Source organism: Clinocottus analis, unplaced genomic scaffold (assembly GCF_023055335.1).
Source record: "Clinocottus analis isolate CAN_PGR_092001 unplaced genomic scaffold, fCliAna1.0.p SCAF_20, whole genome shotgun sequence".
In the NCBI taxonomy this organism is placed as follows: domain Eukaryota; kingdom Metazoa; phylum Chordata; class Actinopteri; order Perciformes; family Cottidae; genus Clinocottus; species Clinocottus analis.
This window is the reverse complement of record NW_027175932.1, coordinates 15,061,904-15,076,146: the sequence shown is the minus strand read 5'-3', so window position 1 is coordinate 15,076,146 and position 14,243 is coordinate 15,061,904. Positions and strand designations below refer to the sequence as shown.

At 40.3% G+C, this 14,243-nt stretch overlaps 2 protein-coding genes across 11 annotated transcripts in view; both read left to right on the top strand.

Annotated features, from left to right (window-relative positions):
* The window catches only part of LOC137791243 (pleckstrin homology domain-containing family A member 5-like), a 167,350-nt gene extending 160,631 nt beyond the window's left edge, over nucleotides 1-6,719 (top strand). For all 10 annotated transcript variants that reach the window (XM_068585963.1, XM_068585955.1, XM_068585961.1 and 7 more), the window contains 2 exons: nucleotides 50-207; nucleotides 5,937-6,719. In XM_068585963.1, coding sequence (XP_068442064.1) covers nucleotides 50-207; nucleotides 5,937-5,971 — 193 coding nt within the window. In that variant the 3' untranslated portion in view covers nucleotides 5,972-6,719. The remainder of the gene's footprint in view (nucleotides 1-49; nucleotides 208-5,936) is intronic.
* A 4,566-nt stretch (nucleotides 6,720-11,285) lies between these two features.
* The window catches only part of aebp2 (AE binding protein 2), a 14,528-nt gene continuing 11,570 nt past the window's right edge, over nucleotides 11,286-14,243 (top strand). Inside the window, exon 1 of the mRNA XM_068586590.1 lies at nucleotides 11,286-11,895. Coding sequence (XP_068442691.1) covers nucleotides 11,372-11,895 — 524 coding nt within the window. The 5' untranslated portion in view covers nucleotides 11,286-11,371. The remainder of the gene's footprint in view (nucleotides 11,896-14,243) is intronic.

Genomic DNA, 14,243 nt, shown 5'->3' with positions numbered 1-14,243 from the left:
TGTGCACATCCCTGCAGAGTGTGACCCATTGTTCTTCTGCTGATTGTAGCTTCCAGACTCCAGAGCCCGAAACGCCAAGCCCAGAGCCGAGGGACGAGGAACCAGATGTGACGCAACAAACCACCAGAAAGGAGACGCTGGATTCTTCAAACCAGCTGACCACAGACGACAAGAAACCCAACAACAACAACAACAACATGTTGGCTTGTAAGTGAATACTATATCCATTTCATGTGACCTTCAACGTTGTGTCTTATGTAATGTCTACCTGAGCAGAGAATTAAGTCTCTGCTCTCTGTGTAAATAGACTGTTGTTGTTCAGCGTTTCCAGTCTTCCAACAACTCAAAGTGCTTTAACACTTCATGTCATAATTCACCAATTGACACACTCCCATTGCCTTTGGGAGCAATTTGGGGTTAATTGTCCATCCATCCATCCATTTTCCGCCGCTTATCCGGGGTCGGGTCGCAGTGGCAGCACCCAGCAGACCGACCCAGGCTTCCCTCTCACCCGCAACATTTTCCAGCTCGTTCTGGGGGACCCCGAGACGTTCCCAGGCCAGCCGGGAGATATAATCCCTCCAGCGTGTCCTGGGTCTTCCCCAGGGCCTCTTCCCAGTTAATTGTCATGGCCAGTAATTGAAGAGAAGAACGAACAGCCTATCTTCTGATTGAGGGACGACCCACTCGACAGTTGCCCACAGTGTTGTTATATGAGCGTCTCCTTGTTGCTTTTAGTTCCTAGTTCCCACTCAGGTAAGCACTGTTAGTGCTGTTAGCACCATTAGCTAGCAACGAGCACAGGGACCGCCATGTTAAGAGCCATTGAGAAGCAATTGAAATGCTCTCAATCTTAAATTCTGCTCTGACATGTGGTCTGCCAGAATGCATTGCAGGGCCGTAGAGATTTAGGTGATAGTGATCATGATACATTAATAGAATACAATAGAAGATAGTTATAAATAATATATCAGACATTGTAGAATTAGACTTTAAAAGATAATTTGTTGCTACACTTTTTTGATGGGCCAAATTTAGAAAACGATACAGAGTTACGGGCTGTGAAATGACAAGACAAAAAAAAAAAAACATCTTGCCGTAATAATAATAAGAAACCTAACAGTTTCAATAGGGTCCTCTCGGACTGACTACGTCAGTCGCTCGGACCCTAATAATCTAGTCTCAATCATAGCATTGCTGAAGTCACATGAGAAAGCTTTGAGGTGGTTATTCAGACACAAAATTGATGATATTTCATGACTCCAATAGACTACATTCACTCCACCTGATGCCAAATGATTCCTACATCAGGCTGTACAGTTGTGTATTGTAGCCCTGTTCGTCTAAATTTGTGTTGGATTGAAATACAAGATAAACAATTTACGTTCCATCTACTGTGTCTGATTCCTTCGTAAACCAAACAGACAGACAGCATCCTCCAGTGGGTAAACAATGAAACTGCAAGTCATGAAATGAAAATGGAATCTAAAAAGTTCGACATTTGAAGAATAAAATGTCCAAAATCCTCGGTCGTGGAGAAAGAAGTACCGGAATTAAAAAGTTATAATAAAAAGATTTAATAAAAAGAGATGATTAATTCGACAGATACAATACTTGATCAAGGCTCTTTAAATCTCGGCCGGAACCACAGGCCGCACGCAGTTAGCTGTCACCCCAACAGTCAACGAAGTAAAGAGGCCGAGAAAAGCTCTGTGCCAGGTTTTAATACCGCTCATTCGCTTGGCTTATGGCCACCATTGGTTAGTTTCCATAATTTCACACCTAAGACTATTCCCTGTCTTGCTGTTGGCTGACACTGTCTCAGGGGCGGTTTCTTCAGCTGTCCTCAGCCGAGAGTCCTCTGCGCACCCTGACCAGCTCTTAAAGCTACAGTAACACAATCCTAACGCATGCAGACTATTCAAAATCCATTCACTCCACAATCATAACACAGTAATACAAAACAAACAGTGACCTTCTTATGCATATAGTTACATATTTTCCAAAATAATATCCCTTATTAATTATCATAACCCTCTCTTGTATTTTAATATGCACATCAAACAATTCTTTATTATTATGTGTAAGTTCAATATTTACACCCCAGACTATTACAATTCTACAAAACCCAACACACTGTATGAAACATGAATTTATTTTACAACATCAAACCTCAGCTAATGAAACCAATATAACTTGACAAAGATCCAACCCTTATCTCCATCTATAGACTTGTCTATTGTTGCCCAAACATAATAAGCAAAGCACTAGCCAAAGAATTCAAATCAAATCAAGTAAATATACATTTATTATTCCACCCAGACCAAACAGTTTTTTATAAAAGAAAGACACAAAAGATGTATTTTTACAATCAATTAAATATATTTTGTATAGCCCAAAATCCAGAATTGCAAATTTGCCTCAGAGGGTTTTACAATCTGTACACATACAACATCCTCTGTTCCAGAACCTCACAGCGAATCAGGAAAAACTCCCCAAAAAACTCTAACACGGAGAAAAAGGAAAGAAACCTTCGGGAGAGCAACAGAGGAGGATCCCTGTCTTAGGATGCATAAAAGTACAATAGATGTCATGACTACAGAATGAACAACGTCACAGAGTTACAACACTCCAAATGCATATGACAGAAATGACTCTTATAATGAGTAGTAGGCATGGTGAAATGGTAACTATCAACAATAACAGCAACAGTGGATATAGTATAGTATATATTAATGATAATATTAATATATATATGAAAATATATATATATATATACCTACAGACATATAAATATGTGTGTTAATGCACATGTGTATATATGTGCGTGTGTGTGTATATATATATATATATATATATATATATATATATATATATATATATATATATATATATATATATTAGGGTGAGATCATCAGAGACTGGAAAAGTGGAGATTCCCTGTGTTACGCTTTCATTTAGTTTGATAAGCAAGTAGATATATATATATATATATATATATATATATATATATATATATATATATATATATATATTTGAAGTTGATCGGATAAAAATTGTAGGAGATACATTTAGAAGAAAGGCAAAAAAAGGCAAAAAATGTGCCAAAAAACGCAAATGGCCCGAAATTACTGTAGCGCCCACTAATGTTTGAATCGCATGACTGATTTATTGCATATTAAGGGACGCAATGTGCACATACACAAAAAGTTTGGAGTCATTCGTCCATATACTTTTAATGTTATGAGTATTTAAAAATAGGACACGTCCCTAAGAGGTTGAGCTGATTTTCCTCGATGCAATCAGATATTCAAATACGTTTAACGCAGTCTTGAAGATACAGCTCTATTCATGATGTACAGAAAGTTTGATATGAATCGGACAAAGCCTTCTAGGATAAAGCTGGAAAATCATGTTTTTCACATAATTCAAAATGGCGGAATATTTTGGAGGCGGACTTCATGGGTCTGAGAGGCCGTTTGTAGAGCAGGTGGAGCTGGCTGGACGTGTGAATTTTTTCAAGTTAGTCAGACAATCTGGGCGAGGGGCGTCGCCTGTCCAACTTTACCAGTTCTGACCAGCGTTCAAAATTTGGTGAGTTTTGGAGTATGACAAGTCCCCCAAAACGGCGCCCAATGTTCTGAAGTAAAAATTGGCATAATAATACCCCTAACAGTTTCAAGAGGGTCCTTCGGACTGACTACGTCAGTCGCTCGGACCCTAATAAGCAGTAATGGTATTGGCCGCATTTCCCAGATTCGTTAAGACGCTCTTAAGCCCTAAGAGCGTCTTAGGAGCGCTCTGGGAATGCTATGTAAGGACGACGTGTTTCCCAGAGTCGTTCTTAGCTTAAGACGCTCTTTCACTAAGAAGGAAACGTAAGATCAGTCTGACCCACTCTTAACAGCCTTCTTCGTAACTAAACGCCCACTGCAGCCGCGTCAGGGAAAGTTATATTTGATATTCAAAGGAATACTAAAACCATGCGTAATGATGAATGTGCGCCCACAGCTGCAGAACACTGACACAAGAAAAATAATAGCATCAAAAGAAAAATAACGATATAAAAATAAAGAATTTACCTTGTGTTCCTGTAGCTACATAAATAAAATGAATCATCATTACTATCACTCATTGCGTTTTCACACACATTTCATCTGCATATGAGTTTACATTAGCTATAAAAACAACAATCCTGTGGTACTTCACAGATATCAGGGAAACTGACAGGTGTATCTGAACTCGGCTGGAACCTCATCAAGAGAGGCTCCACGTCTAAAGGCGTTGCTGAAGTCCTCGCGTGAGAGACACCACGGTTGCAATACAACTTAAGTTGCTGTCGGACCGAGCTGTCCAGTCCAAGTACAGGCTTCCCCGTGTGGAGATCCAATGCCTCGTCACGCTGGTGTCACCACTCATCCACAGGTCAACCCGCTGCAGTGTTGCCCTCAGCCTGCGTTTTTACGCAGTGGGGAGTTCCCCGGAGGTGGTGGGGGACGGCACCGGCCACAGTAAGGCATCGGTTTCACGGAGTGTGGCAGCCGTGGACATCAACGGCTGCCACACTCTTAAACCAATCCTCCGATTCTCCTGCGCCATGCCCGGACACACATCAGAATGGCCACCACACGGGACGAGGTCCGCCAGGTCCACCGTGGATTTCATGCCATGGCTGGGTGGCCAGGGTTATTGGTGTCGTGGATGGCACACACACGCGTGCGCGTAGCGTAATTGCACCTATGTGTGGGGACCACAGCGTGTTGTGTGTGATTCATGCGCTGATAAAGTGGTGGGTGATCGATTTGCCTGGCATGGATTGATTTAGTTTCAGCAACACGGCGGTGAACAGCTCCCACTAAGAGCGTCTTAGAAAGCTTCTTTGACGGGATCTTAAGAAGGCAGTTAAAAACGCGTCTGGGAAACACTCGTATCTTAGCGCTCCTTCTTAGCCGAACCTTCTTTCGAGCCTTCCTAAGTCCTTAAGAACGATCGAATCTGGGAAAAGCAGTCAGTCGCAATACGAATAGCAATTCAGCTAGCTACAACAATGACAGAAGCAGGAGGTGTGTGGCGGGACCAGGGTCCAGAAAAGACACGATCCATGTAAACCTGTGAGGAGAGAAAGCACAAAGACTCTGGAAAAGGAGCAAAGTGATCACTTGAAAGGATGAAGGCCATTGCAAATGACAAGGTAGTACAAAATGTGAATCATACTTGGTGTTTTATTTTTACTTCTTACTTTTATTTTCTCACTTCCATCAACATGCAACATCTGCTCAATCACATCAGTCTATCCCGAAGACACCACGGCAACACCATCACTGGATGCAGGAAATATTTTTGATAAAGTTAACTTGACATTTCTTTTTTAACCTTTGAGAAATCTGGTTTTGGGGTGTCATTCAGTGCATCTCAACCAGGATGTCCACTCTTTCCATTATTGTTTGCCATTTTCTTTTCATATCTTGCAGCCACAATTTGACAAAACGTGTATGACAGATGTACTAACAAGACATTTCATTCCTGGTTATGTGCAGATGACATCCTGTTATACCTAAATACCTCAACAGCCTGCATTGTCAGTATGTATATGAAATGGCTGCAAAAGAATTAACTAACGCCATCGGTTGATTAAAGAACAATATGAATGTCAACAACTATCAATATCAGACTATTAGGGTCAGGGTTCCTGACCCTATCAATTAAAAAACATCAATCTTTCAAAAACCTATTCATAGTGGTAACTGGATACCCCACATCTTCAAATAAATGTACCCTCATGTGCCATCACAACCCTGACTTTTTCCTCTACTTGTGTGTGCTTGACCTTTATTTTTTATATCTGGTTCTATAACTGTTGCAGCAGACACCACTTTTTGTTTTGCACCAATAATAAACCGAAAAGAAAAATTATTCCTTTCTTCTCCTCTCTGCAGCACAGACATTCACCCTGGTGAGCAGTGACACGTGAGCGACGCGGGCCTCGACATCCACACTGGCGTCCCGTAAAGCCTAAATGTAGCCTGCCTGCACAGAGCATGCTCCACGGCTTCCTGCCTTTACAATAGGACTCCTTTGATACTACTGTTACATGCCCACAAAGAGACTGAGACTGGGAGGATGACAGTCCTGTTAACTGACTCCACACAGATTGGCTTTCATCACTTCCAGACAGAAAGAAAGGCAAATAAACTTCATCTTTAGCACTTGTTAGATCTTTCATACTGATCAAAAACACCAATTCTATGGAGTTAAATTTTTCTCTAAACATGTCTGCATAAAAATAAGATTGTGAAATGGGGAAGGCATACAAAATGAAATATACCCAAGCGACACAAAACAATGTTTGTTAGAGTCTTGATACTTTTTGGGGATTCTGTTTCTAGCCGTGCATTAACAGGCAGCCATACCAGGTCCAGTGAGATGGACGGCTACATTTTCATATCCCAGTTTTAGGATTTGTTAATTATACCGAACCACATTTGTCAAAGTGTTTCCTCTAAGGCTTTTTTTTCCCAGCTGAATCCGCTCTTCTGAAAATGCCCGGCTGGGAGCGCTTCATAAGCAAGAGTTTTTTCAGTTGAGAGCTTGCATCTGATTGAAGTAAAAATCAATTACTCTACCAGCCAAGGTAGAGCACTTGCTCTGTATGAAGGGAAGGCTGAAGAACGTATGGGAGAGAAGACAAGATTTTGTGTGAGGAAACATTATATATATATATAATCACAACCCTGATTATATATATATATATATATATATATATATATATATATATATATATATATATATATATATATATATATATATATATTTAATATTGAGTACCAGCGCTTGGTTAAAGAGCTAAAGTTGGAATGAGCCGGGACACAAAAAACACAAAAACACTTTAGTGTTATTCTCCAGTAAAACCATGGTCTGTTGGCCCAATAATGTTGGTTTGTTAACCACGAGTTAAGATGGGCAATGTTTACACAGGCTGTGTATTAAAAGCAGCATGTTAGCTCCAGTACTCTCCCGTGTCCACACAGGATGCACTCAAGCACAGCATTGGATGCAAGTCATCCGCATTTTGGCTGCGCTCGGAGCCCAACATAAAATCACTACAAATGTGCTTCAGGTCATAGCCACACTGGCTATGACCTGAGCAGCTGTTACGCAGCTTGGGTAGTTAGCTGGATTAATTCAAATAACTGTGTATTTTTTCCTACAGACAGGGGTGAGATGGACGTTTAGGAAACACGTGTAAACACACCTTTAAAGCTCCTGCAACCGAGGTCCAAACTGACATACCTTTGCTGAAAGTGATATGTCTGTGCACATACATTTCTTACTAAAACAATTCATACAGAGGCCTTACCACAAAGCTTCATTTCAGTCGTGACATGATTAATTGTAAAAATGGAGATAACGTTGTTTTTTTTAAGTTAAGTGTTAGTTCTCTGTTTTTCTCTCTTTCCTTATTTGTGTTGTTGTTGATTGGCCATCCTTTTATTTCTATAAAGATACAAAATCAAACTGTTTCACAATCGTGACGATATGTACGACTTATTTTGAGGGTAATATCACTCCATAGATTTGTGTTGCCAACCAAACACATTCATATACAGAATATTTGATACCATGATTAAAGTCATCTTAACATAATCATTCTTAGACTATTGTACTGATCCGGAGGAGGGAATATTTGTACTGTTTCTGAGTTGTTGGAGGTGAGTATACAGCTCTATAGAGAAGTCTCGCTGCAGATGGGCTAAGCACCAAATCTCAACACACATGCGTGCTTTACTTTAACCCCAAAGTGATCACAGATGCTCTTGGATTTTAATCTGCTCTGATTTTGATTATATTTTCGTTTTGCACCTGCAACATAACATATTGTCCTTCATTGGATATACACATATAAATATATAAAAAGTAAATATATGAACATAAAGCAGATTTTTACTTTTACAACAAGGTGCCACTTCATGCTGCTGATTATTTTGAATAGAAATAAGTATTTTGCAGAAGTTCTGATTATTAATGAGAAGGCCATCTGAATCTCCTGAAGTCTGTTGACGACATATACAGTATGTGAATGTCTTGGATTTCCTGTCTGCTTCATGTCTCTTATTGTTTTTCTCTTTTATTACTTCAAAGATATACAGAGGACAGGACACAGATCAGATATTTTGCATTTGAATCTGTTATGGTGGTTAAGAATTGGAGAATAGCACATGTACGAAGCAATAAGTTGGATTATGGAGCTCCAGGACATAACATAAATTTAAAATAGATGTATAAAATGTATAAAAAAAATACAATTACAATAAAACAAGATAGCATAATTTATGTACACTCTAAAAAAAAAGAAGAGCATATAAGAGGTATTAATATTATTAGGGTAAATATGCAAAAAGTTCATAGCCCATCTGTTTTATATCATGTGAAATAAATGTTGATGTTCTTAAAATATATCTGTTTTTTTATTGTTTATATTTTGTCTGCATGTCAAATCATATTTTGTTTTTCAGGTTTATTTCGCTAATCTTTTTTTATACAGTGACATGCTTAAACTACATCATGTCATTTAGTTCAATGTCCTTACATAAACACAAGTTAAATTGTATTTATATCACAGGTATAAGTTTTATTGAAAGAGGTGAATACATCCAATACTTTACAAGAGAGAAGTAAAAAAGTTTTTTTTAAAAACATCATACATGAAAAAGAAAATATACTTATTGATCTAGCAAAAACAACATATAATGTATTTGTTGTAAAAAGTAAGTTAACCTCAAGCATTATTTATAATTTAAAGGGATAATTGGAGTTGGTGTTTCAAACAATTGAATGACAATGTGAGTTTCACGGTCGCCATCAAATTAATAAAACCTTTACTATTAAAGTCTGGTCAACACCACACAGTTTTGTGGAAATGTGCCATGCCTCAAACGGTGTTGATGGCCACCAGGCTGGACATGCTACAAAACCATATCTATCTTTAGATATGGTTTGCTACACTGTCGGGCACAAATTAAGAAAATTCAACACTGTCACTTCAAGAAAAAGGCTTTTCCAGGAGGTAGCATTTCAGGAACTTCTGGGCTTTCTTGCATGGGCTAATGCATGGGCTTCCTGAGTCCACCAACCATGGGCTTCCTGAGTCCACCAACTCAATTCAATTTATTTTGTTTACCTAAAATCACAAATTGGACTCAACAAGAGTGCTGTGTATGGCAGGATATTAATGAGAAAGCACTACTCTCCACAAAGAACACGGCTGCCCATCTGAAGTTTGCTTAAGGGCACGTGGATACACCAGATGGATATAAGAATTACGTTCGGTGGACCGATTTATGGTGGCTGTGTGAGAGACAGTGGACAAATATGAAATATTAGAACACAGTGCAGGGAGCCACTGATCCAGACCAAAAGGTGGCAGGGACTTGTTTAAATAATCTAAAAAATAATTACTGCTTTTTCTATAGCTCAGTTCACTCCATCTTGTGTGAGGGCAGAGTCGGAGCTTTCCTTGCTTATGGAACATGACGTATTTTAAACACACTCTTTTGTCTGTCTGTGGGTTTCTTGCATGAGCAAACCTTAGCGCTGCAGCAACCCCTTCTCGAGGATTTCAATCAAACTCCAGAGGTGAGGCCAACCTTCATTTTATTCTTGTGGATTCTGCTCTTTCAATTCAATTCAGTAATATTTTATAGATGGATTTTATTTTACGGATTATAAGAATATTCCAATCTGTGCACAACCTTTAAATGTGTCTATGTTCTGATGTTTAAAGCTGAACATAGCATCATGTTACAACCAAACTCTGGTGTGTGTGGCTCAGGAGTTAGAGTGGGTCAGCACCCATCACAAAATTGGTAGTTTGATCCCCAGCACCAAAGTGTTAATGAGCAAGCTATTAAACCCCAAATACCTGAATGTCGAAAACAAGTCCACTTACCATTCTTACTTTCCATGGAGTCAACAAGCGCTCGCTCTTAAGGCATTGCATTACTGGGGGTTTGAGGAATGACAGACTAAAGTACCTCATTATTGGTTTTACCAATATTTACCAGTGAAAGATATTCTGGTGTGAATAGGTGAGACTGAAACCACAAAAGTCTGTAGACAAGTGAGTCAGTGAACCTAGGATTGTTTCCAAAGTCATAAATTAACTTTGGTTCTTGATTTCTAAGCCAACTCATACAAAACGTGCTATGGATATAATTGTAAGATCGATAGAGCTTATACATCAAATAGAGATATAGCTCCATGAAAGCTGAGCAAACACCATGTGCTGATCAAGTGATATAGTTGAAAACTTCCAACATTTTGTTTAATTGGATCTTGATATGTATTTGTTAAAAAATACAATTACAATGTTAATATGTAGTCAATCCAATATTTTGTATTTTTGCCTTTATTAGGATCGTAGATCAAGCTGCAAGGGTGGAACGAGCTCCAGTAGGACTCTCATGTTTTCATCACTAATGCTTGGTGCACAAGCATGGTCGGGTATAAAGGACATGTCACATTTTGAATGTTTTCTTCCCACTGTTGCTGCAGTTCATTCCCGTTGATGCAAATAATTTAAAAAAAATGCAATACTGTTTTGTTGTGCTTTAATTGTATACTGTATTTCAATGTGCACCACCTTTTGTCAAGAATACTTTGATATGGACAAGAGGAGTCGGGAAACAACCCGCCGATCTTGCAGTGGAAGTGGACGTCCCGCAATAAATATTATTGATATTCTAAGATATTCTGAGTACAGCTCAATGTTAGCACAGGCCTAATTTCAATGCAACAAGTCGGCCACTAAGATCTGCACAATCCAGAGTGGAGCCGTATATCAAGTCAAGAACGGTGGTCCGGTCATGAATGCTAAAACCGGCTCAAATGAGTGGCGGTGCCTGCAGGAATATACACCTTGTTGAGCTAAAAACGTGCCTTTTCAGCACTTTTTGAGTTGGATCATTTTTCTGTTTGTCGGAACACGTGGAGCTGAGAGGCCACAATGCCGAAGATCGTCTATATTCAGGAAATGACTCACTCGTTAAAAAATAATTTCAGCCAGCTTCTCTTTGGTGCGCTATATTTAACACATTAAATGTAGCATAGACAAGACATATTGAATACTTTTGCAAGCACTTCCGTTTAGAGAATCACTTTATTCAACTTTAACAAAGTATTGCTGTTTGCATGTTTAGCTACAGAGTGAGCCGTCTTTCTAAATAAAAAAGCTTTGGCCATGCGGAGCCCCGACGTCATGCAAACCCCCTGCTGAGTTTTACGCTTGAAGCAGAGAGTGAGTGGAGGAAGAACGGCAGCCCGAGGCAACTTTCGAGTGGAACATCACAAAAATAGCTTTCTGTACTGTTCGTAAATGGCTCAAATACCGAGCGACGGGGCAGAACAAGATTCTCAGCCGACGTCGGATAAAAAAGGAACCGAGGAAACAGCAGAAACCGGCAAAGAGGGACAGGCCGTGCCGGACCCCAAACAGGAACCGGGCGACAACAACGAGCACAGAGGAGGAATGGACGTGAACAGTGGTCGTGGTGCGGCGGTGGAGGACGGGGACAACCTGTCTCCTGTTCCAGACGACGGCAAAGAGAGCGCGGTACCGACCGAAAACACGGGCAACGACGAAGAGGAACCCGGCGGTAAACTCTCTGAACCGGGTAAAAGTCCCGCACAGGGGAGTTTGGCGAGTAGCACTGATTCTGCACAAGAGGGCTCACGGGTGCTGAAACAAGAACAAAGAGAGGGAGAGAGCGTGTTCTCCTCCCCGCCTGCCGACCACGCAAAGCCTGCGGAGAAAGCCGAGCACGGCACCAAGATCCAGGCCAGCGTAGAGCTGACCTCGTCAAATGGAGAGCCGCTCAGCCGGATGGATTCAGAAGACAGGTCTGTTATGCCGTATGAAGAGGCCTGCTTTCTAGAAAACCAAGAGGTTAAGTGAGGTCACACTGCGATGCTAAGTTCACCGTTTTTAAGTGTTCGTTAATACATTTTTGGATAGCATGGTCCATTGTTTGCTGGCAAAACAGTTGTCGGTTCGAGGAACCTTCCGTGAACGTCAGCTTAAGGTTCGGGGGCGTTCGCTACGGGGTTTAAGGGGTCCCCGGGTACTGGGCAAAGTTTTTGAACATGCGTCCACGGGGACAAAAACCCGTCTCGGCAATGTTCCGCCAACCGCAAGACTATAGGTTATGGGTTCGATTCGGTTATCATAAAGTGTAGTGTTCTATCTTAGACCCGCATGTGGCAGCATGCTTCTCTGACGATGGGGCATCATCAGCTCAAAGCCGTTCCATCCAGTCATCGTCTTCATTCACCCGCTGCCTATCGCGGCGAGGACGGACTTATCAGACCGCGACAGGCGGCCCTTCCCCAGGAACTTGTTCCGTCTCCCCGCTTGCGGTCGGCGTTAAGACCATGTGGTTCCAACCAGCAATACATTAACACTAAAACCAGATGGTTTTAGACAGTTAGTTAGTAAAGTAATTGTAATATACTGTAAGTATATTACAATACTGTAAGTGTTGTGAATTTGAAATATTACAATAATACTGATATAATATATATATCGAATGTGATTGTAACTCACTAGTTTCACAAAACATTAGTGTACATATTTGGGTGTCACCACCACTGCTCATTGTAACAACGTCCTGCAACATTTTAAAGGAGATATCGTCCTTCTAAACCAGGTTGCAGTAAGGAGTTAACACTGAAGTTTACTTCGCACTCAGGACTTATATTGACCAAAAGCTAATGTCAAACAAATCATAAGCAAAATTTGTGATGAATCTGCATTTAATTCAAACGTTATAAACTGACATTTGGTGTAGTACCAACTCCCATCAGTCATGTGTATAGCTAATTTTCATCTTTATATCCTAAAGTCACCTGCATTTCTTTTGGATATACAGTTGAGGTAATGTATCAGTTTCATTAGTTACCATAACTTTCGGGTTTAAGTGGAAATTGAACTCGGCTGTCTGCTGTCTCACACATCAGACGGCCAGCAGCTGGGTTTTTAACTCCAGATGAACTTTCTGGCTGGGTTTATGATGTAGACCTTAGCTAAAGACACAAGGGCGTTTTTTGAACGCTGTTTGTTTATTTTTACAACAGCAGTCAGATGCATCCTCATCCCTTTGTGGTTCCTGTAAAGAAGAACTGAAGTAGTGCAAGGTTTTCAAAGATTGCACTCACACTTGTGACATCACACTTACTACCAAATCACAATTAACAGCAGTAAAATAATATATTATTAAAACAAATGATCAAAAATCAGATTTTGAATCGTACAATTACTTATAGGCCCAAGGACAGTTCTTTAGAAAGTGAACTTTCCCTTCAGGCCTCTGTGACAGATTTGGAACTGCAAATCATTCAGAGTAGTTGTGAAACTGGTTAAATCCTGAACCTTGGCCAGATATCATCTAACCTCGCACAGTACATACCATCAGTCATGCCAACAAGGAGTGAAATAACAAAAGTAGCAGTGTTGTGAAACCTGTATGCTTAGGCTGCTTATTATAGTCAGAGCAACACGATCAATGGCTCAGGTGCAGGAAATGTAATCATCTGGAGTATTTTGTACTCTCCAGAGGTAAGTCCAACCTTCATATTTTGTGATGGTACACAAAACAGCACAGTAACAGGCTACAAGTCCTTTCCAATGGTCATCAGTGACATGAAATAACAAACTGACGTCTGATACAGCTGTATGTGCAGCTGTGTGTGGGGCACAACAGAAGTTTTTCTTTCACCCTGTTCCGTAAAGGAAAAAGTGTGGATAAGCAGTCCCCAGTGCTACACTTAAACCAAGTGCAGTCAACTATGCAGGCTTCGCGGTCCTCTTTTGTTTTACTCGTCACGTGAACATACCATCATTCAGATAGGTGTGATGTCAGTTTTGGGTTATTGTGTCTAAAAACTTGGCTGCCATCCACTCCCAATATTCTGGCTTTATGGAGATTTATGGAGACGGGACAAATCGACTAAAACTATTGGGTGTTTCCTTTTAGTGAAACTATGTCTTCCAGTCTTCATCCGTGGGTGGAGGTTACTTCAAAAAGTTGATGTAAAAAAAGTGACTATGGCTCACTGGTTATCATGCCCGTCTTTTAATCAGAGGATCGTGGTTCAATCCCCAGCTTCTCTGGTCCACGTCTTAGTGAAAGACACTTAACCATTACATTACATGTCATTTAGCTGACGCTTTTATCTAAAGCGACTTACAA